The sequence below is a fragment of the Stegodyphus dumicola genome, chromosome X1, assembly GCF_044657685.1.
Source record: "Stegodyphus dumicola isolate Sdum_Otavi_A_Nest chromosome X1, ASM4465768v1".
In the NCBI taxonomy this organism is placed as follows: Eukaryota; Metazoa; Arthropoda; class Arachnida; order Araneae; family Eresidae; genus Stegodyphus; species Stegodyphus dumicola.
This window is the reverse complement of record NC_140780.1, coordinates 228,603,266-228,631,109: the sequence shown is the minus strand read 5'-3', so window position 1 is coordinate 228,631,109 and position 27,844 is coordinate 228,603,266. Positions and strand designations below refer to the sequence as shown.

General features: G+C 33.5%; 1 protein-coding gene across 2 annotated transcripts; it reads right to left on the bottom strand.

Moving 5' to 3' along the window:
- Positions 1 to 302: 302 nt before the first annotated feature.
- On the bottom strand, positions 303 to 27,636 carry LOC146993435 (uncharacterized). 2 transcript variants are annotated; one of them, XM_085806951.1, is made up of 3 exons: positions 26,389 to 27,636; positions 6,423 to 6,475; positions 303 to 950 (listed from the first exon to the last, which is right to left on the bottom strand). In XM_085806951.1, exons 1-3 carry the CDS (start codon positions 26,402 to 26,404, stop codon positions 810 to 812), a joined length of 210 nt encoding a protein of 69 aa, XP_085663077.1. In that variant the 5' UTR covers positions 26,405 to 27,636; the 3' UTR covers positions 303 to 809. The 2 variants fall into 2 exon arrangements, with proteins under 2 accessions (XP_085663077.1, XP_085663076.1); XM_085806950.1 differs by lacking the exon at positions 6,423 to 6,475 and having other exon boundaries at positions 26,389 to 26,674.
- Between the last annotated feature and the right edge of the window lie 208 nt (positions 27,637 to 27,844).

Below are 27,844 nucleotides of genomic sequence, written 5' to 3'. Positions count from 1 at the left end.
TGCGTCCCATTTACTTATTTATTTTTCTTTTGTGAGAAAAAAGCACACTTGGAAATTTGTTAATTTGTTATTTACTTTCCCTTGTGCGTGTATATTTAAATTTAAGATATTTAAATTTTTTACTGTAGTTATTTATCCGGACAACCTTTGTAAGTATTCATGTTAATATAAAAACACTGAAAATTAAGTTTTAAATTAAAACATTTTAAATGTACACATTTTCGTCAAGCATTTGTTACATTTGTGACAAACATTCTAAAAGTATAAAATACTACCTTTCATTTTCGATTCAAACATGGACCTTTTAATGAAAAATTCTGTTTAATTACTTTTGTAGTTAGTTTACGGAACGTAACAAGAGACTTGTATTAGCAATTGAAAAGACTGATTCTGGCCTGGAAGTTACCTAAAGCATATACTTAAATTAAAACTTGATATTTCATTAGATCTTTGTAATGTAAGGTAAAATAGCTGCTTATTTCTTTTCACATTAAGTTTTGGCAATAGTCGTATAAAATAAGAATATTAGTAACAAGGAAGCATCTAAAAGCTGTTGAAAAATTTTCGCTGTCCGCTTTCTTTCTTTGGCAGCTTTATATACCTAGGAGCTTCAGCAGTGAACCTCGTAGGCATTCGAGCATAATTTGGCTTCTTCCAAACTTCTAGCCATGGATGTTCACGGCCATGCGGCATAATGGTTGGATCAAAAGGAAGGCGAATCAATGCAGAACCAGTTCTACCCCAGTGTCTAAGCATTTGGAAAGAAAGATTCAGGCCTTCGAAAAGTCTAATCAGGCTTCGTGGTTCGGTTACAACTTGTACAAAGAGTCTACCAGGGCGAAGAGAAAGAGCGTCTTGTTCTGTAATGATCTTCTCAAAGCCTTGGCAGGATAAAATTTGAAGATAAAACAAGAAAACAATAATTCCATTGATATAAGTAGTAGTTCTGCCTGAAAACAAAGTGATAAAAATACAGTATTAAGTCATGTAAAGTTAAATATAAAAAAGGCAATAAAATAATGTCTTCTGCAGATGATTTTATCAGTCATTCAAGCTAACAACAGAATTAAGCACAGTCTTATATCTAAATAGGATAACTTCATCCGTCATTCATTAAAGCTAATAAGGGATTTAGATAAAATATTACAAATAAACAGGGTGATTCAGAAAAATTAAAAAACAGTTATGTCAAAACGTTAGTTTGATATAGTTCAGGGTGCTTATATCTAAAATGATACTTCTCAGAACTACATAAAAAAACGTTTTGATTTACATATTTCTTTGAAACTTGGAATATACGTTATATGCACCATGGGGAATGAACACATCAATAAAAAATAATAGTTCAAATTTCGAAAAACATGTGAAAAACTGGCACCTAAGAACAAAAACTACATATTAGGAACATAGCATTTGTTCAATGCGCATTCCATTTGCTTCAATCACGTGTTCAAAACGTATTATAGCATATTCAACAATAGCATTGAATGGCTTCTTGAAAAGCTACAGCAACATGATGTTGCTGTAGCTCTTTCATTCATGCAAGTCAGTATGGTCAAAATGTGAATTATATTTGAACTACTATTCTTATTGCAGTTTTCTTTTTACTGTAATTCATATAACGCGTATACCAAGATTAAACGAAATATGTCAAACAGAGTGGGCTTTACAGAAGTTGAGTAAAGTCACTTTAATTATAACCATCCTCTATTAAGATCTGTAATACAGAAATTAATAATCAACATTACAAATAAAATGATACAAAGAAAATGCTTATAAATTAATATTTATATTAGTTAATCTACATGCATTTAAATTATGCTTTTAAAGTGTTCAAATAATGTGTACGGTAACAAAGAAAATCGAAACATTTTAAAATTAACCATGCATTTAAATAAATAAAACACGCAATAATTTTACATAAAGCTGTAATAATTTTAGAATATTCATTATTACAGAATGAATTCGTACAATGTTTTAGTGTAGATAAGTTGTTCGAGTTAGAGTATGAAAAATTCAGAGAAGACTGCAGACGACTTCTCGGTGTGCTAGACATGTGTAAAAAATAAAAGAGATCTAGCTATGTACTGTGTGTGGTTTAGAATGGTTTCATAATGTGTAAGTTAAACTTCGAGTAAAAATTTAAAATATATGCCAGAAACATGCGCATTATAGTAATCACGTTCTAATGTAAGCCGATGAGAAGTATGAATGACTATTTAATTGCTATAGTCCAGATAAATAAAGATACTACGCACATGATTGGTTAAAAAATATGATTATTTAATAAATTAAATCAGAGTATCCAGCGGCATCTGGTCAGGACAGAAAGTTGCCTTTATGGAGGAATTTACCAAAGAAATTTGTATTCACGTTATATATAGGGAAACTACAGAATGAACTGACAGAAACAGACACATGCGCAAAAGACTTCAGCCTTTTCCATCGCTAGAAATGCAGATATCATTGGAAGACACGTGCATATTAATCACTAGCGATACAGCCAGAGGCCAGAGTTATAAGAAATCTCCCTTAGTATCTCAGAAATAATTTTCTTCTTGAAGACACTGTTTACCGAGTATGGAATGATTTACTTAACAAGTCAAAAATGCCACTCTCTGCTGAAAGATCATAAGGTGAATTTAACGAATATTTTAGCAGCATTTCTCTTCTTGAAATAATTATCTCTTCTGGCTAAAAGAAATGTTTCTTCCCAGTATGCCGTTGTATAAGTAATGATTGCAAAATTTAAGGAAACAGGCCAATAATTTTCAATTATAGAGGAAAAATCAAGTGTCGCTAATAATAGAACAAAAAATAAGGACAGTTACTGGAATATAATGCTATCCGTATGAGTATATGGACATCACTAGACGTGCTAACACTGATCATGCAATCTATTAGATTGATAAAATTATTGATCAGGATATGGTATCAATCAATTAAAATTTGTTTAACTTTTCCTGCAACTAGATGCAACATCCCGTGAACAACCACGTATTAGAAGGCAGAGGAGTCGATATTTGCAGAAAAGCCTCAAAAGAGGGATATAACGAAACTATTTACTACGCCATAAGAGCCTCAAACCCCTAGGCTGAACCGGGTCGCGACTTAACCCCCAAAAAGGCGCCTGGCCTGGATAATATTAACAATCGCATGATTAAAAACCTCCCAGTTAAATTTATATTTTACCTAGCATTTTTGTTCAATACTATGCTAAGGCTAAAATATTATCCTAATAGCTGGAAAAATGCTTGCGTAATTCCTATTCTAAAACCTGCTTCGGACCCAAAAGTCCCTCAAAATTACAGGCCGATCAGCCTCCTGTCTTCTCTTAGTAAACTTTACGAAACTATATTGCTTAGACACCTGAAAGATTTCTGCCGAAACCGAAATATCATTATCCCACAACAATTCGGTTTTCGAGCTAAACACTCCACTCAGGCCCAGCTCCTGAGAGTAGTGGAAATCATTCACGCGGGTGCTCGCAATGGAATGCCAACTGCTATTGTTTATTTAGATGTAGCAAAGGCATTCGACAGGTGTTGGCACATCGGCATTATTTACAAGCTCATGCGACTTGGACTTTCGGCTGACTTTGTGCGACTAATGCACTCTTACCTAAGTAATCGACATTTTTGTGTAAAAGTTAAAAATTCTCTCTCTTTCCCCCGTCCTATCCTGGCTGGGGTCCCTCAAGGAGGAATAATTAGCGCGTATCTTTTTAACCTGTATGTAAACGACATTCCACAATTACCCACTGTCGATCTTGCACTTTATGCAGACGACACTGCCATTATTTCTCAACACTCAACTCTTCACCACACCTTGCATCATCTCCAGCAATACCTGTCAGATTTAGAGTCCTGGCTCGTTGACTGGAAAATCAAAATTAATGTTGCAAAAAGTGCCGCCATCGTTTTCTTCTCCAGAAAAAGGAATGTTCACAGCCAACTCCAACCACTCAAGCTCTACAATGAAAACGTACCTTGGGTGGATTACTATAAATATCTCGGAGTTTATTTGGATGCGAAGCTAATCTGGGGCGTCCATATCTCCTATACTATCAGCAAAGCCAAGACTACCAGAAATCAACTTATGCAACTAATATCCAGAACCAGCCACCTCTCTCTCCGCAACAAGCTCCTCGTCTACTCAAGTACCATCATGCCTATCCTGACTTATGCAGCACCTATCTGGGCCACAGCAGCTAACTCCCATCTAAAGAAAATCCAAGTTTTCCAAAACGTCACGCTTCGCATCCTAACTAATGCTCACTGGTACGTACGCAATGAAGTACTCCATTCAGACCTCAAAATTCTTCCCCTAGACGCTTATTTCAAGCATGTTTCGGCAAAATTTTTTCATAGAATTGAACAGATTAGCAACCCGGTCTTGCATAACATTCCAGCCTATGACCCGGCAGAACCTAGTTCTGCCAAAAGACCTAGGGCTGTCATGGACAGGTCCTATAACATCTTCCCTAGGCGGCCTAAAAGGGTTTGCTTGCTTGATCGGGGAACCTAATCTGGCTAATCTACCAGTACTTCATGGGCCTAACCCAGCTACACTTAACTGTTTTTAACCCCCCAGACCTAATCTGGCATAGTTTTTCGCGCAACCACCACCGTGCTGCTATTTTATATCTATACCCACCCTTGCCAAGACCTTTTCCGCCAGACGCATATAGAATGCAATAGTATTTTAATTCTTTTAAGTATTTTAATTCTTACAGATTTAAAATTCACTATAAAAATTTAATTTTAACAAAATATCATTAACTCCTATAAATCTTATAATCCATCTGCTTCTAAAATTTTGTATCATATTTCCAAATACAAGAGCTTCATTTCTGCAATACAAGCTGCATTTCAACCAAATTCACCCTTCGGTTCTTCGCCGCTCATAGCCTACTCCATTTTTCCTCACAGCTTATCTTTAATTCTCTCCCTCAGCAACCGCTTTTTCGACTCTTTCGCCTTCTTCGGTCAATGACCTCGTCCCCCCACCCCGACCCATGGAGGTAGGAAAGGGAGGAGGGGCCATTTCGCGCTAGAAGTGAAGCACTGCTTTGAAGCTTGGGTCACCAGACGGGGCGTTCTTTGTTTACATTCAGAAGCTCGCTTGACAAGATTCTGATAGTATTTCGACACACAACAGTTCCATAGAAATCGAAAAAGGGACACTCTCGCATGAAAGAAACATTCATAGTGTGATGGATAATAGCAATTTGTATAGTTTACTGACATTTACGCAAAAATCACATCTTGGTTATTTTTCGATAACTAACAACGGCGATTTTGATTATGAATTTGTTTTATAAAATTCTAAGCTGTTGTACTACAAAAATATAGATTTTAAGAAAATTGCTAAAAGAGATCTGCCAAAATTTATTTTCTAGAAGATTTGAAAAGTTTGAAACTTGATGGCTAAATGTAAATATAAAATTATGTATGTTAAAATATTTGTAATTAGGCACATAGGTCAGATTAAGTTTTTATTAAATAGAGTAACGCATGCAAGGGCTATCTGCCTAAAGAGAGAGATGCCATCGTGGAGGAATTTTGACGGAAAACTGACCTTTGAGTGGGTATTAAAAATAATACTTATAATTTTCATTCAAATTATATTCATATATATTTTTTATGTAAAACTTTCGGGTGTATGCTAAATTAGTGTAAATTACTTTACACGAAAAATATAGTGAATGCACAGAAATTAAAGATTTGCACATGCCGGAAATGATAAATTATTTATACGGGTATTTATGCATGTGCTTGCAAAAAGCAAGTATCTGTCTTTGACAAAATACTTAAATATTCATTAAATTATTTATAAATGTATTTGAAATGAAGAATTTATTCACTTATAAACAACTGTGAAAGTACTGTGAAGAAATCTAATGATTAAATGTATCTAATTTATAATGATTATAAATATTATCTAAATATATAATAACCTTAATATTGAATTGTAAACATAAATTGAAATCCTGTTGACAAATACGTTATAAAACTATTTAAGCAAGAATTGTTCGTATTGGAAAGCAATCTGTTAAAAGGTATTGTAAAGCAAATGCTATAAGATGCGCACTTAAGAACGTAATAAAGAGTTTTGGAATATGTATTGTTGAAATGAAGAATTTAAAAAAAAAAAAAAAAAAAAAATCTGATAAGTCTAATTAAAAGAATTATTCCCTTTACATTTTATAATAACTCAGTTACAAGTTTTAAATAATACTTAAAAAAAAAAAAAAAGTATTTTATTCCCTTTCAGAAATGTTCAGAGAAAGTCAAATACTATTTAATACCTATTTAATTATTAGGAATTAGCGAAATACTTTAAATAAGTATTTCGCTAATTCCTAATAATTCTCTAATTTAAAATGAACCGAATAGAGCATTAATTATAAATTGACTTACATTTTTCGATTTAAAAGAAGCCAAAAAATCATGTCGTATTTTAGGAAGAAGCTCTATAAATAGAAAAGAAATAATGCATAATTTTAATATTAATAATACAATAAACTTTGATCTTAATTTTTGTACCTTAACCGAATAAAATCGAATTACCTTAATTTTTTTTTTCTAATGTAATTAACGAAAACTTGTGAAAATATTTCATTCAAATTAAACCATTCTGAGAAAACTGTCCTGTGAAAAGTATAGCATTTAATTCCGTTCAGAATGAAATGTTGTTTAAAAATATGTTGTTTTCACATACTTAGAACTCTGAAGTGTTGTAGAAAAAGAAAATATATACATTTATATGTATATTTGCGATGTAATTACAGAATATTTACACCCGAACGCGTCAAATCCCATAGAACTCAATGGTAAATGACCCAATGTTTTGATCACCACGTAGGGATCGCCGGTGCTTCAGAGCAGGGTACGGAGAAACTTGTTTAGGGCGACTCCTTTCTTACTTCCTACCTCCATGAGGTAGGAAACTTCCTACCTCCATTACTTCCTACCTCCTTACTTCCTACCTCCATGCCCCGACCACCCCAAGGCTCTTAGCTCATAGCTTGAATACAGTTACCTTACCTTTCCCGAGGCCCGGTTTTCCGCGCCTCTCTCCATCAGCTGACTCGTCTCCATGGCAACCATTCACGCTTTGCGTTCCGGTTGCCTCTCCTTTGTATCTGAGGGCAAGCAGTTGACTCGCGACGGGGGGCTAAATGCCTTCAATTGTGATCAATGCTTGTTCTCTCCTCCTGTGTCCAAACAAGAGGACTCTCAACGAATCTTGATTTTTTGCTTAACTGCTTCTTTCATAAACTTTGGCTACTGCTTTCTCTTATCCATTCCTTTTTCTGAACGAAGATGTGGAGGTAATTGCATTTAATTGCAAAGGTACTCCGTAATTCAAACGCCTTGGTCCTTGGTCCGAGAGGTCGTCAGATTCTTTGGTCATACCACGGTATTTTTAATTCCTCCCTAGGAAACCCAACCCGCGACTAAATTTGGCGATTTACGAGGTCTTGGCGAAATTGTGTGGCTAGGGCATGCGCAGAGATGGACGATGAACGAACTATCGTGATGATATGTCGTATTTTGTAGCTTGATACTTGATCCCCTATATTTCGCAATGGCGCTTTATATGTAATTGTGAATGTGTCAAACATAATTACTGAAGTAGCAAACTTCATATGTGATTAGTGGGGACTATTAAATACAGAAAAATGGCGGTTCATTTTTCAACAGAGTGTACTTATGGTACCTTTTTTTTATGGCTTGGCTATTGGCAGTTATTAGCACTGCATATAGTAGTTAGCGTGGTCGCATTACAATAAAGATAAATATTAGGTATACACGAAAAAAGAAAAAAAAAAAAAAAAAAACTCCTTTAGCTGAGAATGAGCTCATATGATATGATAGCAATGTAGGTAGAAGTGCTTTTTTTCGGCTTATGGAATGCTGAAGTTGTACGTATCATGTACGTACCTGTGTTATTACATCTTTCCTGTAAATTTTTGGGATTTAGTAAACCATGACATTTAATAATGATTATATTTGGTTGAAAGTGAACAATAAAATAATAATAATTCTTTCTAATTTAATAATGACTATCCTTAGTTTAGCCTATATAGTTCAGTATTAATAACTCTGTAACTATAACATGTATTGTATATACATACCTATTAAAACATTCTGTTAAGATATGCATTGTTTCTTATAAAATATCAAGTGGATGTATAAAAGTTAATAATTTATTCATTTTAACAGTTTTTATTTAACTCATTTCATCTTCCTTTGCTTCCGTTAACTAGCTTGTAACTTATACAAACACTTACCAAGTGTGATATATTTTCCTTTATATATATATACATATATATAAAGGAATGATATGTCCCCATATATATATATGTAATATTAAAAGCACAAGGAAAAGCCGGAGCAGTGTCGATGCGTGCTTAGATCCATATTGAAGAAGAATTTTGATTGCGTAGTATTTAAAGAACTTGGCAGTCGAGGCAGTTTTAATTCCATTTTTATTTCCAATTGATATTTGTGGCCACAATCACTTGGCACTCTAGTCGTGCCTTTCCACACAAGATTTACATTTTTATATATTGTTAAGATAGAAAGTTAGCCAGCGAAATTACATCTTAGCAGAGTAAAGAGCAAAGCTGAAGTGCGTAGTTATGAAAGATGGATGCACACGAAGAGAAAAGTTTTGGTTTACAATTCGGTGATTGGTTGTCAAGAGGCATCTGGTATTAACGGTTACGTAAGATCGCATGATTAATTTGAATGACGCAATGCAGATAAGTTATTACGATTTTAGAATAGAGAGGAAGAATTTATGTTTATAGATATATTATAATTCTGATTCATACATCTTACATATTTCCCCCCTTCAAAAAGAAAAACGCGTAGCGACAGAGAAGCCTTTTTAAAGAGAAAGAGTTAAAGCACTAGCAAATAAAAAAGAAAAACATAAATCATAAAATTTTGATTCTTTAAAAGTATAATTTATAAATATCAATTTTTTTAAAATAATTTTTAATTTTTAGAGTCTTAATTGTCATATTAAAAGCAAAGGAAAAGACGGAACACTGTAGATGCGTGATTAGACCCATATTGAAGAAGATTTTGATTGCGCAGTATGCTAGTAATGCTAACTTGGTAATATCTAAAGAACTTGGCAGTCGAGGCAGTTTTAATTTCATTTTTATTTGCAACTGATATTTGTAGCCACAATCACTTGGCACTCTAGTCGTGCCTTTCCACAGAAGATTTACATTTTTGATATTGTTGAGATAGAAAGCAAGCCAGCGAAATTACATCTTAGCAGAGCACAAAGCAAAAGCTGAAGTGCGTAGTTATGAAAGATGGAAGCACGCGAAGAGAAAAGTTTTGGTTTACAATTCGGTGATTGGTTGTCAAGAGGCATCTGGTATTAACGGTTACGTAAGATCGCATGATTAATTTGAATGACGCAATGCAGATAAGTTATTACGATTTTAGACTAGAGAGGAAGAATTTATGTTTATAGATATATTATAATTCTGATTCATACATCTTACATGACAACCAATCACCGAATTGTAAACCAAAACTTTTCTCTTCGCGTGCTTCCATCTTTCATAACTACGCACTTCAGCTTTGCTCTTTACTCTGCTAAGATGTAATTTCGCTGGCTTGTTTTCTATCTTAACAATATATAAAAATGTAAATCTTGTGTGGAAAGGCACGACTAGAGTGCCAAGTTATTGTGGCCACAAATATCAATTGGAAATAAAAATGGAATTAAAACTGCCTCGACTGCCAAGTTCTTTAAATACTACGCAATCAAAATTCTTCTTCAATATGGATCTAAGCACGCATCGACACTGCTCCGGCTTTTTCTTGTGCTTTTATTATGACATATATATATATATATATATATATATATATATATATATATATGGGGACATATCATGAGTGGCATTATGTTCAAAATATGTATTCAAGTTTTTAAGGAAAATTCAATCTGAGAAATATTTTATTATATAAGAAATGTTAATCAGAAGTAACATAGTTAGGTAATATATTTTGAAAGATCATGTCAAGTAATTTTTACACTTATAAGTGTTAGGTTTATTTTAGATTTTAACATATACTTGAGTAACTGATTATTACTATTCCTTTAATAACAGATTTAAATAAATTATAAATACATCTTTTCTTACTTAGAAATAAGTAATTATCATTTTTGTAACTTTTTCTTCATGAAGAGACTGTTAGTTTTCACACTTTAAAAAAATTCTATAATTTAATAACTTGCCCTAATAAGACATAAAAAGTATATTTTATAACTCATAATGATAGTGTTCCATTTAAAAACTGTTATTAGAAATTGCAGGTACTTTTTCTGTTATATGGACACTGCAAAAAACAGTGTTAAAATATGTGATAACTTGCTGAAGATAGCAACAATGTGATCAGCTAAGTCATCTTGGTTTTATGAGTGAACTGAATATTCATGTGTTATTATTTGTTTATTACACTTTCTTATTCCCATTAAATAAATATAATTTACATGCCGAACAGCTTGGGTTGTGCATTTTTCCAATACTAACCGTAGTCTTTGTGCATTGGACTGCAATATATAAAGCATTTGTAATGAAATCTAGAAATTGTTCCTTTTGATGTCATTTCAAAACAGAAGATGTATTTTATTTCCCAGTCCTCTATGAAAGCACGCAGAACCTATTTATCGAGCCCTGTTTGACATTCTCATTCTGAGCATATGCCACAGAAATTTAAAAAATTATGCACGATGTTCCATCCAATTAGTTTAATGTCTACTGGACTTCTTTTTGGCTGTGCTAAGCAGCATTTCCGAAACAACAAAATGTTGTTCAGACCATGAACATCCTTGAAAACGAAACTGTCACTGCAATTTTTTATACCCTGTATAACATGGCTTTATACTGACTGCTGTTAGAGATTTAGTACAAAGATCCAGAATATTTGTGACATTGGCAATTTGGGATTTTGCTGCATATTAGATCTTAAATTTAAATCCAGTAAGGTGTTAATTATAAAATTAAAAATATGAAATGGTAATTTATGAAATGACAAAGTATGTATGACCTAAAGGGAATCAAAATGTACAAAAAAGAAAAGCTCAATATTTATTTGTTTGCTTTATTAAGCATTTATTTTATTCATGTAACTTGTTTAATTTTTTGTGAAAACACGTTCTCTTTAATTGTGTAGATAGAAATTCTTGTTCAATAGCAAAGTTGCCTGGGATTTACAAAAACAAAAAATGAGGAGGAAACAGTGAAATTACTACAGAAAAAAGAGATTCCTCGTAGCTGAAAATTTTGTAAAAATAATCCTGAAATGATGTGTTTTACCAATTACAACACACCAAAATAACGTTTCAATCTTAGATCTTGCCCAGAAAAAAAGTCTCAGATCTCGCACTTGGTTTTGAAGAATCGCATCTAAATTTGGACTGAGGTAACATGGACTGACGTCAGTTGAGTTCTATAATATGCAATATACTAGTTGATGGGAACAATTATATGCGGAAATTTTTTTAACCATTTTATATGTAAGTTAAAGTGACCACATAGTCCCGCTTTTTGGAGAACTGTCCCGCGTCCCGCCGATTTTTAAAAATTTTCCGCTTTTTAGAAAACATCTGCATTTCTTATTTTAAATGTACTGTAAAACTATATTACATATTATTTATTAATTATTATAGTAAAAATAAAGAAATAAAAAATACATAAATAAAAAAAAAAACACATAAAATGCATGCAGAGTAAACTAAATTAGGCGATGTAGCAAGTTAGATTTACTCGGTGGTGTTCGATCATTAACGTTACGTCTCATCAAGGAATATGCATTGTTAACGGAGGAACAGCTAGCATTAGCTGAAGGGCTATTTGCTTTCCACACCATAATCCACAATCAAAATTTCAGATGAAATGATCGTATGTCACAAATGATCAAAACATTGTACAACAAAAAATTTGCATGTGCAAGGACAAAAACCGAAGCAATTATTTGTAATGATTTTTCACTACATTCGTTTTCACAATCGCAGAAAGAATTAGATTTAAATGCACATTTATATCCATATATTATGATGCTTCCAACCACAAAGATTTAATATTATTTCACACAACTGTTAGACTTTTTGAACCAGAAACAGGAATTAAAATTAGAATATTAGATTTTGTTTCATTGCCGGGTGAAACTTCACAAATAATTTTTGATCCAATAAGTACTATTTTAAAAAATAATAATTTGAAGAATACAATTATTGCCTATTGTGAGGATAACACTAACGCAAATTTTGGCGGAAAAGCTAGAAGAGCCATCAATAACGTTTTTACAAAACTTAACGAACATTTGAACCAATAAATTATTGGGGCAGGTTGTGCAGCGCATATTCTCTACAGTACTATTCAAACAGCATCTGACTTACTTCCAGTGGATTTTGAAAATATTAACGCAAAAATTTATTCGTATTTTTATACATATACACTGTGCGTCTCGAAAGTTTGAAGGATTTTTGTGAAAGCGCAGAAATCGAATATAAAAGAATTATTGGTTACAGTAAAACACGACGACTAGCTTTTTTACCAGCTGTAGAAAATATTTTAAAAATATACGAACCATTAAAATCATACTTTTTATCGCAAGATAAATGTCCAAGAATATTGCAGCTCTTTATTGAAAATGTCTCATCACAAATTTGGCATCAATTCATACACAACCAAGCTACATTATTTCACAATGCTGTGAAAATTATTGAAGGGGACAAAATTTCAATTATGGAAGTGTCAAATGAAATCAATAATTTAAAAACAAAATTGCGAGAAAGAATCGATAACGATTACGTTCCTTTAGTTATTCGAAAGGACATCACCTAGGTTGGAAGAGCAAGGTGACCTGATTTTCTGAAAGAAGTCAGAAATTTTTATAATAACTGCTTGTTTTTTATAATATAAATTTTTATAATATCTTGAAAAACAGACAGTTCAATTCGAGGATATTAAAAATTTTCATTGGATAGCATTAAAAAAGGAGATTTTATGGGAATATGTGAAAAAATCTTTTGAATATACTAGTAATCATTTTCCGAAAAATAATATTTGCGAAAATGATCTTTTTGATGGGGTGGCATTTTAAAAAATATACATTACTGAAGAAAAATTAAATGTTCGTTGTCTGCAAATGTGGAAACAGACAAAAAAATGAAGAGTTATTCCTTTAATTTAAACGGAATAATATTCCTTATGAAAATATTTTGAAAATTGTAGAACATGCGCTCTCCCTTCCAGGAACAAATGCAGCAATAGAACGCGTTTTTTCTAGTATCAATAAAATATGGGAAATTGAAAAAACGCAGTTGAACATTAAGACTTTAAAATATGTATTAAGCGTAAAATATAATTTGACCAATTCATGTGAGAAATTTCACGACATTTTAATAAATGATTCGAATCTATTGCAAAGTATTCACTCGAATAAAAAATATGACCGTGAAAGAAAACCATAATTTTTTTAAATAAAATTTTCAATTAATTAAAAAAACATAACATTCAAATTATAGTGTTTTACAAATATTTTTATAGTTACCAATAGTTAATAATAAATATATTTTTCTATATTTATAGATAAGTAAATGAATGTATACAACAAAATACATTTTTTGAATTATTGGTCTGCTTTCATAACTAAATTACAATTTTCATTTCATTCCATTTGTCCCGCTTTGTCTCGATGAAAATGCGATCACTTTAATCTAAGTATGTCTCATGCTTGTTTCTGAAGTCTGTTAATAAATGTTATTTTATCAAATCCTAGTTGATTTATCATTTAAACTACAACAGTGCATAATCCTAAATGTTGGAAATTATTTCTTGCAATATTTAAACCATTGTTGATACTTTCGAAAGCAGTCAAGAGGAAACTCTCCAGAAGTTTAATGGAAACCATGCATATGAGGAATTCTAACCCATTTTAGAAAGACATAAGTTTTGCGGAGGCTGCAATGGACTCTTCTTTTTATGTCATTCATATTAGATTTAAACAAATAATTAGAGTATTTAAATCTTGAATTAACAATTTTGGACTCCCCCTTTGTTTTTAATTTTTTCATGATTATGAAAGGTTCTTTTTTCTATTTTTAATTGTCAGAAAATATTTAAGGATTTACATACAAGAGGGTAAATGATACAACTGTGGGGCTCACATCAAGAGAATTCTTTGCATATTTAGACAAACAACACACATTGCTTTGAAGACTTCTGTAACTGCATGTTCGCATAAAATAGGGTCTTAATCTTCCCTTCAGCAACTTGTACGATAATTAAATACTTTTTGAAAATGGTAACACCAACAGTGTTGGCTCAAGATGAAAACAACAGTCATATTAACTAAAATACTCTGTTAAAGATAATATCAAAATGAAAGGCAGTTTGGCCAAAAATAGTTTGGGGAAATTTGAACAATCATTGAAAAAATTGTTTTCGAAACAAATTCCACAAGTTTAACAACCCCTGTGCAGAATAATTTGCTTAAAAGAAAACAAGGGAGAAATTATGTACTTTCCGCGTGCCTTTGTTGTGTAATTGGATAGCACCTCCGGCTAGCAATCGGGAGATTTTCCCCATATACTGCATCGATAAACCTAATGAAGCTACAAACAATTGAAACTGAAGTGCAGTTTGTAGTTCACTTTCTCTGGATTTTAAAAGTACTTAACCTAAAATTCGTTGATCATATTTTGAAAGTTGAAAACTAAGTGTTTTCTCCATTTGTCACAGAAATCTGAAATGGAGATTAATTTTGTATGGAAGGATACTGAAAAATGACAACTTTTTAGATTTTGAGATCTGGGAACTGATTACATAGTTTTATAACTTCGTGACATTGAATACCTTACTGCAGATGTTAATTTATATGTTTATTCCCTTCCTAAACTGTTTCAAGCATGTCTTAATTTAACTGACTTTGCACGAGAGAACTAGAACGCAAACAAGCCTTTTTGCTAAAACTGTAGAAATCATTAGCCTTTTTATTTCCGGAGCCGAGAAAAATGTTCAATGCCCTCGTCGAGTTTCCAACTCCAGACCTTCCGATTACTAGCCGAACGTGCTTTCCAGTTGCACTGCGAAGGCACGCGGTATTGCATAAAAAACACGGTAGCATAGATCAGAGTAATATATGAGACATTCTCTCATTGTATGATTGAAATAACGATTATTTCCATTAGAATGCATAATGCACTTTTGGTACTATGCCTCATCGTTTTGAGAAACAAAGTATACCTTCAAGGTAATTTCAAAGTTCATTTGATAACCAGCTCATATCATTCTTTCATTAAACCGACAAGCAAGCACAACAATAGCGAGCAACTGATGTTAGAATATTAATAATTAATATGAGATCTGTTTTGACAGATAATAAATTTCCTTGCTTATTTAATATTATTTACTACTTATTAATTCTTAAGTAATTCATTTAAACGTGATTCAAATACCTTTAAATACGTACCACTGTTTCTACCCCATATTGGAGAGAAACACAAACATAATAATTTATAAGATTTTTAACACTCAAACGAAATTTTAACAGTAAATTTTGTAACTTTACCATTCATAATTTGCATTGAAATTTTCAGTGGCTCAGATATTTGTAAAATATACCAAATTCTGTAAATATATAACATAACATATTATAGAAAAAAGAAGCGCGATAATTGTATTGTTGTATTCTAAAAAGAACAATGAGAGCGTAAACACAATTCGCATTTTCTGCATTACGGTCATATTTAGCATTAACGTCTTTTTAAGATCACAGTTTATTACACAACTTAGATCGGAACTTTCAAAAGACAGCCTACTGGCCGGATGAGGTTCTCAAAGCCATAATCAAGCTGCCCACAAAACTCTCAGCAACGTATATTTTTTTCGTGTGCTTTATTGCAATTCAACTGATTGATCGTTGCACAAAACTGATTGATCGTTGCACTTTTGAGCGTTTAAAATAAAGAAACGTGCAGCTGAAAATACGAAGTGCTTTTGATCATCCAAAATGGCAAAATATTGCAAATCAATGCCACTGTTCCTTCAGATTATATAAAAAAGAATATTAGAAATGAGAGAGCAAATATCAAAATATTTATGAAATGAGTTTGAGAAATGCTGTTTCTTTTCGTTATACCTTGATGAATGTGCAGATTAGTTTTACAGTCAGTTTTAAATTTCTATACTTAGAGAAGCTGTTAAAATCCGTTCTCTTTAGGGAACTACGATGGTCGGAGTAATTGTGAAGCTATAAAAATGTTTGTTAATAAATTCGGACGTTTTGACTAAAGCTTTGGCAATTGTAACACATGATGAACCCATGGTGATGGGAACAAAGTCTGGACTAATCTTTCGTTTGAAAGAAAATTATATAAATAGTAAATTAATTCACTGTATTCACAAACACAATTTATGTTGTAAATAAAGCAATATTTTATGCGGTATAGTAGGATGAAAATTAAAAAAATATATAGTCAAAGCTATCAGCATAATATGGGACTGTAACGAACTTTTTAATAGTTCAATTATATATTTATATTCAATTGTAATTCTGATTTTCTATTGTTAATGATTTTTCATACTTTGGGCTAGGTTTAGTTAGCGTGAACGCTTGGCGCGTTTACCGAAATTCTTGAATTTTCCATAAACCAGCAGATTGTGAGTCTAAATCCAACTGAGCTATTTTTCTGGTTTTTTCCGCTTTAAATATTTTATTGTTTCTGTAATTATAGAGTTAAAAACTGTTACATGTAACATAATTTTACGTTGTTTTATTATTATACAATAAAATTTTATAGCAATTAATTATTTACATAATAATTTTATATTAATTATATAAATATAATTATTAAATTTTTCGGTATTTATAAAGTGATAAATTTTTTTTTTCTGTATTTGAAATGATGCTTTATTATGAATTCGATTATCAGTAATGTATGTAATGTTTTATAGTATACATAGAGCAATGCTTTGTTTTCCTCTTTTATATAAAGAAATAATAATATATATGCTAAAGCAGTTGCAGGACTTCACTGACTTGCAGAATCCTCGTGCGTTAGATAAATGCTAGTAAAGTGCGAAAGTTAGGTCAGCCGAAAATAGGTGTGCAGGTTTGATATGGTAATAACTCCGTAGTGGATATAATAACAGTTTTGACCACAGAAGTGACGAAAATTTCAACGGAAGAAGTATGAATATTTACCGGTAGAATACGTGGTCGAATAAACAAGCTGGCGATTGTTAGGGACTGTGAAGAAAGATTTGATTAGAAAAAATAAGGTGTGTTATTTAAAATACCCACCATTTACACTGCCCTCCAAACGTTAAGGAACAGCATGTTTTTCAAACATCACCATTACAAAAATGTAAGGAACGTATAAATTCACAGTTCATATGCATGACAATAACGAAGTTTAAGAAAATATATGCAAAAACAATAGCTACCATTTTTATTTTATAAAAAGGAATACTTATATAGGAGTTGGAGAAAAATGCAAAAACTGTAATTTTTGTTCGCGAGTCTTGATCGTCAGTTGTCATTACAGTTTCGTGGACAATATCCAGGAGAGTCTATTAATGTCCAGGAGAAGTCATCTGCCTGATTCATTGAAGTGGCGAGCGATGAATGAATGGAAATGGGGATGTCACAAGCTGATGTTGCTAGACGTCTCAATATCTCTCGTGGGGTGGTCCACCGACTATGAAATCATCTGGAATCCGAGGATTCTGTGTCTAGATGACATGTTCCAGGAAAACCTAGAGTTACAACACATGCGAGAGACCGTTATTTAGCTCTTTAGGACCGAAGGAGGAGTAACATTACTGTGCCTCAGCTCATGGCAGATCATTTAGTGGCAGCAGGAACAAGAATTTCAGCTACTACAGTGCGCAGACGCCTGCACAATACAGAGCCTGTATGTAAGACGACTAGTTGTTTGTGTCCCTTTGACCTGAGGATACAGAGGTGCCCGTTTATGTTGGGCAACAGAACACGTGTACTAGACCAGTCAACAACGGGTGTCTGTTCTCTTCACAGATGAGTTCAGATTCACATTGGAGAGTGATTCAGGTCGTCAGCTGATGTGAAGGGAACAACGCACCAGGTACAACAAATCCCACATTGTGGAAAGACACAGTTACAGAGGTGGTGGAATAATGGTTTGGGCTGGGATTTTCTCTCGGTGGTCACACTGACCTGCTGTTCCATAGAGGAACTTTGACCGGCGCGATATATCGAGACGAGATCCTTGATTAATATGCATCGCCGGATTTAGCATTTTTCCTAGGCGGGGCAAAAACTTAAAATTGCCGCTCTTACCCATCTTCCTTTAAGTTTCTGTAATAAATTTTAGTTTTTTAAATAAACATAGAAATAGTTTTCGAGATAAAATGTAAAATCCATTTTATAGTAAGAAATTCTTTATGTGCCATTTTTGTTCTAAAAGAAATACACATAACAAATGGTTTAGTTTTCTTTACTTGTAGCAAAGCATAAGAGAGCTACCTGCTAAGAGTGGAGATGTCTTCGCTGAGGTTTTTATAAGAGTATTTGGCTCATATGCAAGTTACGCATAAGCGAAATGGCGGAAACAGTCATGCAGCCAGCTAATTGGGTTGATTCTAACCCCAACCGAACTACCAGTATTCAGACTTTACATCTCAGCCGTTGGTGGAAGAACATACATACCAAAAGTTACATAATTAAAAACCCGTGCCAACCTTTTTCTTAGCAGTTACTTCTCCGGTGCACTAAAATAATCAAATTTACATTTTCCCTGAAATGGGGATTTTTTTTCAATGTTTGCAACAATACATACTCATACTAATAAATGACTAATAGAAAACGATTCAGAACTAAATGCTAAAATAGTTCAGCACAGCACAAAAAGTGGGAATCAGACATTACTAAATTATAGAAAATTTCATTTAAACAAATATATAAGCAAATTACAAATCACTAATACAATGGATTGAATAATTTTGCACCAATTTCTCGATACAAATAGTAATTTTAACCTAGCACGTTAAATATTCATTTCACAATAACACCTTCATATAGCCTACTCAAGAACTCTACTCTCGTATGCACAAAGGTCGATAACATAATAAATATTTACATATTCACGCAAAAGACTATTTTTGTACTGTAATAATCAAAATGACATTTTCTCTGAAACACATAATTTTGCAATATTTGCAACAATAACTAGCCAGACCATGGAGGTAAGAAAGAAAGGAGGGGACAACCCCGCACTGCGAGTGAAGCACTGCTCCGAGGGCTTCGGTCTCCAGATGAAGTGTTTTTGTTTACATTTAGAACCTCCTTGACAGCGCATTGATAGTATTTCGACACACGACACTTCCATACACTTCCAATCAGTGAATCCTGTAGTACACAATGCTAATGTAACGGCAGTGGCATGTTTCTGGTAAATCTCACAGGGTGCACAAAAATTGCATTTTTAGTTTTAGAATATATAAGCCAAGATCTTTTAAGCTTTTCACTATTTGCTAATGTTCTGTGCCACAATGAAGATGTCAAATGTCTTCCATCACGTTCAGTGTACCTAAGGTCTACGTTTTCTGGATATTTTTTGGCTAATAATACAGCTTGACTACTAAGAAAGATCGTTGCTGATCGTTCCTTTTTTCTGTGATTGGCCAATTACCTGGGTCCGACAAATCAAGCGATTTTAAGTCTTCTTTCTGCTGCCCACACTCACCTAAAGGAGAAAATACTTTATATGCTAATTTCATGTCCTCTAGATGTTCGTTATCCTCAAACATTTCAGAACATCAAACATCTCATTCGACAACAGAGGGACTCTAGGCAAAGAAGTTGAAGAGGAAGATATATAGATTCTTTGCTCTAGGCGTCACTTACAAGGACCAAAGACCAAGGCGTTTACGGAGTACCTTTGTAATAAAATTATATGTTGGGTTGGCAGAGGGACAGGGCCTTTGACTTTTTCAGTGACGCTTGGTGTCCCTCTATTGTCCTCTCCCTAATCTTATCTTTAAAGTAGTGTTCGGCTGTACTTAGCTTACTTTTAAAACTGTTTGCTCCATTAAAAGGTTTCGAGTTTTTAATTAAAAGGTTTTAAATTAAAAGTTTTAATTATAAATATTCTTAAAAGAGGTTTTAAACCTGCCTTTAAAATTACTAATGTTGCATCAAAATTTCACAACATTCCAAATATAATTCAGCGCCACTCTTGAATTTGCCGCCCTCAGAAGTTACCGTCCAGGGCACAGACCCCGGCTTGCCCCCCCCCTAGATCCGGGACTGTCAATATGTCCGGCCATATGCGGCTGCTTCTTCTAATGGACAACAATGCGCGGTTCCACAGAGCTAGGGTTGCTGAAGAATGTCTTGAGGGTCACGGCATGGAGCGGATGGAATGGCCAGCTCAATCTCCAGACCTGAATCCAATACAGCATTTTTGGAACTACCTTGGGAGACAGGTTGTTGCTTTAAGTCTTCCTCCAAGGTCGTTAGATGAGCTTTAACAAGGATTACTCCGTGTCTGGTCGTTGCTTCCCATTTCACTGACCGACAACTTAATTGACAGCATGGAACGTCGCTGCCGCCAATGTATTGCAGCTAGAGGTAGACACATTTCTTATAAAAACCCCTTTTTGTAATCTTACCACACCATTTTTCCTCAAAAAACTGTGATATACTGTTTCTCTAAGACTGGATTTCTCTGCCAAGAGTGCAATTTTTTGTTGAAATTCATGTTTGTGTTGAACTTTAGAAACATTCTGTGTCGCATTCAATAAACAACTCTTTAGTGAACATGTCCTGTAAATTTCATGTTTTTATTTTGCTTCATTCTTAAATTAGACACAAAAAACATGCTGTTCCTTAACTTTTGGAGGACAGTGTATTTAAATCCTTGGCTTAGTATTACATAGGCTTAATTCCTCGGCTAAATATTACATTCTAATTAATCAACCCTCGGCTTAATATTACATCCGGTTGTACACAAAAGCTAATTTGCATTCTGGTGAGGACTACGGAAAGAAGTTAATGTAAGCATAATAAAAAAAAAGCATAATAACCAAGTCCATAGCTTAATAACTGCTTAATTAACATAAAATCCTACCGTGATAGGTATATTTTTTACCTGAATTTGACTAATTCTGCTGTGGAAATATTTTCCCTGTCGACACTTTTTCCCTACTAAATTTTAAGATCCCTACATTTTTGCCGAAATACATTGCGATAGTTTTTTGCTTAATACTGTGACTTTCCGAAAATAGGGATATTTGTCACTTTTTTTAAATGGTGTCACATAACAAAATCATCATAATTCAATTGTTTGATTCATTTATTTAATTGGAATTATGAAATGATGACCAAAAGTTCAAGAGGTGTTTAGTCGTACAGGTTTTCTGAAACACTCTACTTATGACATATTTAAAAAATACATATACACTCAAACACTAATTATCAAACGAGTACTTTAATTTAAGTTAAAGCAGAGTTATCGTTTATATCGAGAACTGTCTTAATTTTCGATTATATACATGAAAAATATATTACTGATTTCTAAATTTGTTTGTATTAGCTAGAATTTTCCAAGTTTAAAACAAGTGTAAAGTTTTTTCAAGTTTTAAGCATATAGTACAGCAAAAGCATTTCTTCCATAAAATCTTTAGTACAAAATGACTTTTTACTGCTTTAATATATTTCGGGTAGAATGAATGAAAAGTAATTAAATCAGGTACCTATGTCCTGGAATTGAATGTATTTTATAAAATGCTTCCTTTTTTCCAAAATCTTGAATATTGCTTTCAAGCGTCTAAATATTTTAACGAGAAATACTAATGAGCAAAATGCAAAGGAATGAAAAGAATACGAATTCTTAGAAAGCATAGCTGTTCAATGTTAGAGAATACCCTGAAGTGACAAAAGTCATGGGATACTTCCTAATATTTTGTCGGTCCTCCTTTTGCCCGGCGAAGTGCAGCAACTCGACGTGGGATGGACTCAACAAGTCGTTGGAAGTCCCCTGCAGGAATATTGAGCCATGCTGCCTCTGTAGACGTCCATAATTGTGAAAGTGTTGACGGTGCAGGGTTTTGGGCACGAACTGACCTCTCGATGATGTCCCATAAATGTTCGATGGGATTCATATCGGGCGATCTAGGTGGCCAGATCATTCGCTGGAATTGTCCAGAATGTTCTAACCAATCGCGAACAATTGTGGCCCGGTGACATGGCGCATTGTCATCCATAAAAGTCCCATCGTTGTTTGAGTACGTGAAGTCCATGAATGGCTGTAAGTGATCTCCAAGTAGCTGAAGGTATCCATTTTCAGTCAATGATCGGTTCAGTTGCACGAGAGGAAAGAGTCCATGCCATGTAAAAACAGCCCAGACCATTATGGAACCACCACCAGCTTGAACAGTGCCTTGTTGACAACTTGGGTCCATGGCTTCGTGGGGTCTGCGCCACACTCGAACCCTACCATCAGCTCTTACCAACTGAAATCGTGACTCATCTGACCAAGCCACGGTTTTCCATTCGTTTAGGGACCAACCGATATGCTCACGAGCCGACGAAAGTCGCTGCACGCGATGTCGTGCTGTCAGTAAAGGCACTCGAGTCGGTCTTCTACTGGCATAGCCCAAGGAAGACAAATTTCGCCGCACTGTCCTATCGGACACGTCCCTCGTACGTCCCACATTGATTTCTGCGGTTATTTGACGCAGTGTTGCTTGTCTGTGAACATTGACAACTCTACGCAGACGTCGCTGATCTCGGTCGTTAAGTGCAGGTGGTCGGCTACTGCGCTGTCCATGGTGGGATGTTATGCCTGAAATTAGATACTCTCGGCACACTCTTGACCCTGTGGATCTCGGAATGTTGAATTCCCTAACGATATCCGAAATGGAATGACCCATGCGTCTAGCTCCAACTACCATTCCGCGTTCAAAGTCTGTTAATTCTCGTCGTGCGGCCATAATCCCGTCAAAGCCTCTTCACATGAATAACTTGAACACAAATGAAAGCCCTGCCAAAGCACTTCGCATTTATACATTTTCAACGCGATACTACTGCCATCTGTATATTTGCATATTGCTATCCCATGATTTTTGTCACTTCAGTGTAAAGTGTTTGCCTATTTTGAGAACCACAATTCCAATCTCAGAAAACCTTTTCGGCGTCAATTTCATTCATGTGTGTAATGAACCTGATAACGAACAGATTAAATTAAGTGAACTTTCAGAGGAATGTTTTTAATTCCTATTTAATGCCACGAAGGACCTTTCAAAAATGAAAAATGCGGTTGGATATCTATCAGCAGCTTCAAACTGGCGGCCCCGAAGCAATTCTAAGCGGTTCGTGAAAGCATTTCAATTACATATTTGTTGCAAACAAGGTGTTGCAATGATTTCAAGATTTTAGTTATTTGAAGTCCGAGTTTACGTTCTTTTTATTACCATTAAAAATGAAAAGGAGTGACACCAGAAAATCTATAAATGGAGTTGATCTAATTAACTTAAAGTGTGATATGAACCTTATTCAAAGATCTGAAGATCAAGATTTTTTTACCTTTTATTCATACGTCTTAAAATAACTTTAGTTTCGAATTTTTACCCTTGGAACAATCTACTACCAGTCTTCAGCGACTTTACCACTCGGACAGTGTTAGGCCTCAGGCGAAAAGAATCATGATGTTTCAAAAGGATCCTAAGGATAGGGATGCCTTCATGGAGGCCTTTCTAAGGGAAACTGGCTTGTATATACGTTAAACAAATGGAAAATCATGAAATGAAGCCTGCCCGTTCACCGGAATGTGAACCCCGAACCGTAGTTTGAAGAAAGGACAAAGATTGAAAGGACAACAAAAATTGTGAAATGGGTTTTCTCTTTTATACTTTCCTTTGACTTCTTGTCACAACTTTGTGTCATTTGAAAAAGAAAAGAAATAAAAGCTATTATTTTTGATTTAAATGAACAAGGTATTTTTTTCAGCTTGTTAAAAGGAAAGACTTCGGTCCTCCTCCCCCTTTGAAACCTTAGTATAACAATAGTTAACCGGATGCTTTTTATTCTGAGGATAACCTTTGTGAAATCCATTAGTGATATCACTCAGTTTTACCTCACATTATGCTCTGATTTCGTTTGATTATTTTCATGCATTCATTTCGTTCATGCATTCATTCCTTTGCATTCATTTCATCTTTTAAATGCATTATTTTCATGCTACTAGCATGTTAGCTACCTTAAATATCGATTTTGCCTTTTTTAATAATTATTTTGTAGTGAGATTATAACTAACTTTATAAACAACGAAAGTGATCGTACACTTTTAATACCAAACAACAGCACAATGAACCTTTAATACTAAATACTGCAGAAAGCTGAAAATACTGTCTAGGTGTTCAAAAAACGGACTTCATTAAATGGCTAAATAAACATCGTTTTCAATGCGATACCGTAGTAGTAGTCCCTAGCAGAATGAGGACAGATATGGTGAGATTCTGATAAATAATAAAATGCATTTACACGAAAAAAAATATGGGGCTGTACAAGAAGTTACTTCATACTTTAAATATGAAGGGAAACACACTAATGCAAAATTTAAAATTAGTCAAAAAGGTTAGCGCATATTTTGAATAAAATTCTACCAATTTCGATGTCATTCAGACATAGATCTTAAACTATCAAAATAATCATAGGTTGTTTTTTAGCTTAATTTAAAAAGAAATGCTTCAAAGAAATCTTCATATCTTTACATCTTACTTTTCATATATATTCAAGAACTATCACATATTATGAGCACAAACTCTTATTAAGAAGTCTGATTGTTTGTTGCTACAGGTTCATTTATTGTTAATGCTGACTGCAATGAACAGGTTTGAGTTGTCTAAGTCAGATTCCGTATGCCATTTACACACTGCTTCTTCAGTTTCTGAATAAATATTTTTACTCGCAACAGGTTTTTTACAGCTTTTAACAGTAATTTACAGTTTTTAACTGTAAAGACATTTTATGGCTTTTCAGCTTGCCTTCTGATATATGTTTGAAGAAAGAAGGATATCTATCATTTGTTTCTGCTCTCTTCCCATAAAACGCACTGTATCGCCCAGATGATACAGTGATTAGGGGAGCCGACTGTGATACTGGAGAGCCCGGATTTGAATACCAGAGAAGGCATGGTTATAAATTGTCTCTTCCCTCATAGGAAGGTAACGGTTGCCGCCTATTAGGTGCCCTGCCCTCCATAATAAAATGGCCACCACTTTCCGGTCTTAGGAGTGGCCAATGCTGAAAAAAGGCAAGTGCCCACCGTTCGATTTAAAAAAAAAAAAAAGTTTCAGATTCTTTTACGTCTTTGAACTGATAATTCAGTTTCAGTTAATAATTTTAACTCTAATCGCACTGTCCAACAGTTTTTTAAACTTAGGTCATAAACTTGATTTTCTTCCTTTTTTAGCCATTGTCCTTAACAGGTGACATTTTCCCTTCAAGTTATGTGTTTAAACCTTATGAATAACACTGTATTTATTTATTTAACTTCAATTTGCAACTGTTGGTTCTAGTGCCGAACTATTAAAATGTAAATCAATGCTTTTTTTAAATCACCTTCTATTTATTTAAAACTACATAACTGAAAATATAAAATAATTACTTTGATAAACATAACCTGCATTTGTAAGTTACGATCATTAATTATTGCAGTCATAGACACGAAGTAATAACAGGAGAAACAGATCGTACGCAGGAGACATTTTCCTATCCATTTAAAAATAACAATGTAGAAAACACTATGAACAGCTTTAAGATAAACTTTACTAAAAGCAAAACATTAAAATGAGGTACAAATATAGTAAAATATCACAACTCTAAATGCATGCAGAGCAGTGTTGTGCACAAGATAACTAAAAAACAATCTGTCAGAAGGCATTTCAAGTTTTGATAATTCGTTATAGTGACAACAGAACCTTTATGACTCATTACTCTAAAGGAGAGAATACTTCTAGTTGTCTGAAAAAATGTGAAGAACTGAATGTAGCCGTAATATATATGTATAAACAGTTAAGATATTGGTAGAAAATATTATTTAGTGTTTAAACAATAGCTAAAGAGAATAAGTTAGGCTGGAAATAGAAAAATTATAAATGGTGTCTACAAAACGTGTCTGAACATTCATGCTTTTCATACATTTTATAAAAACATAAAAATGTAAAACAATATTATAAGCAGCATAAATACATCCATTGTTGTCATGCGTCCTCGTAAAAATATAAGTCGTCAATCATTGAAATAATTTTGTAAATACATAAGAAATTCTTTTTTAAAAAAATGAATATATTTAACATACCTCCTTTTTTCTTCATTGAAAATATGTTTTTTGTTTGAAAAAGAGTAAGCTCTTGCGGGTAAATTATACAATGTTCAGGGATATATAGCACTTTTACAACTGTCACTATTGCGAGCGAAAAGCATTACACAGAGAGAGCGATTTGATTTATCCTACTAACCCAGTGGTAGCAACAGCATCGTCATGGCTACTGGGAATGCAGCAAAAACGGTCATATCAAAATGATACCAGTGGCAATGACCGTGAAAATCGACGTTTTGGCCCAGATTTCGTTTCACTCTGATCACCACCTTACCAGTTTCCTTTTTTACGGCCTGCTTTAATTCGCGTGCTTTCTGAAGCGAAGAAGAGAAACAATCACGAAAATAATCAATTTTCTAACACGAATTTAGGGTTAAATCGTTTTAAGAGCGTTAGTATCTTCAAGACTAGCACACGGTTTTAATTGTACAGACTTAATAATGAAATGAAATTTTATACACATTACTTATTTATTTTATTAATTCATTATTTTCATTTTTTCCTATGCTTAAAATTATGACCAGTTTGGATATTTGCGTTTCTAGAAAATTTATATCTTACTAGAAGTCTAAAGAAGACAATCAAATGTTTCTTTTTCAAATAAGTTTAAAAAAAATTAAGACGAATTATTTGAACTGTTTTTGGAATAACAGGCTGAAATACATGCAAAAGATAGAATGAGTAGAGAGAAACTGATACAAAGGCATTTCTTATCAACTTTGATTAAAGCTTTGCGTACGCTAAAGCACATGATACTATCTGCCTTAAGAGAGATGCTTTCTCGGGTAACTTTTTAAAGGGATTTACATTGTATTTTTGAGCAAGAGGAAATCATGAAAGGATCTATGCAGCCTTCGTGGAGCATAAAATTTAAGAATCAATTCCAGACGAAATATCGATAACTTTAACAATTCTGCTCCAGGTGAGTTTATTTAGCTTATCAGATGGGCAAGACACAACAAATGAATCTTAGTTTCTTCTTCCGATTTCAAAAATTATCTGCATGCAATTTTTTTTTTTTTTTTTTCTTTTTTTCTTTTTTTGTAAATCTAACCATCGCATTTCACAGCACACTCCATTTAACTCGATAAGACAAATTTATGCAATAAAAAGAACTATTTCAAAATGTCAGTTCGTGACAACCCAAAGTCCAATAAGTGGAATATTTCGATTATATTGATCTTTTTTGCGAAGTTTTCTTTTTATTATCCGATAAGAAACTTTTTCGTCAAAAGTACTTTTTATAAGATGAAGATTTTCAAAAGGATTTTGAGCTTCATGTGACCGATTATCTCTCTAAATGTGCACTAGACTCGCAAAACTTGAGTCTTGTGCGGTGACTATGATTTTGAGTCACCCACTCTCTTTACACGTAAATTTTTCTTATTCTTCAAGTAATTTTTTTTCAAGTAATTCTACAAGTAAATTTTTCTTA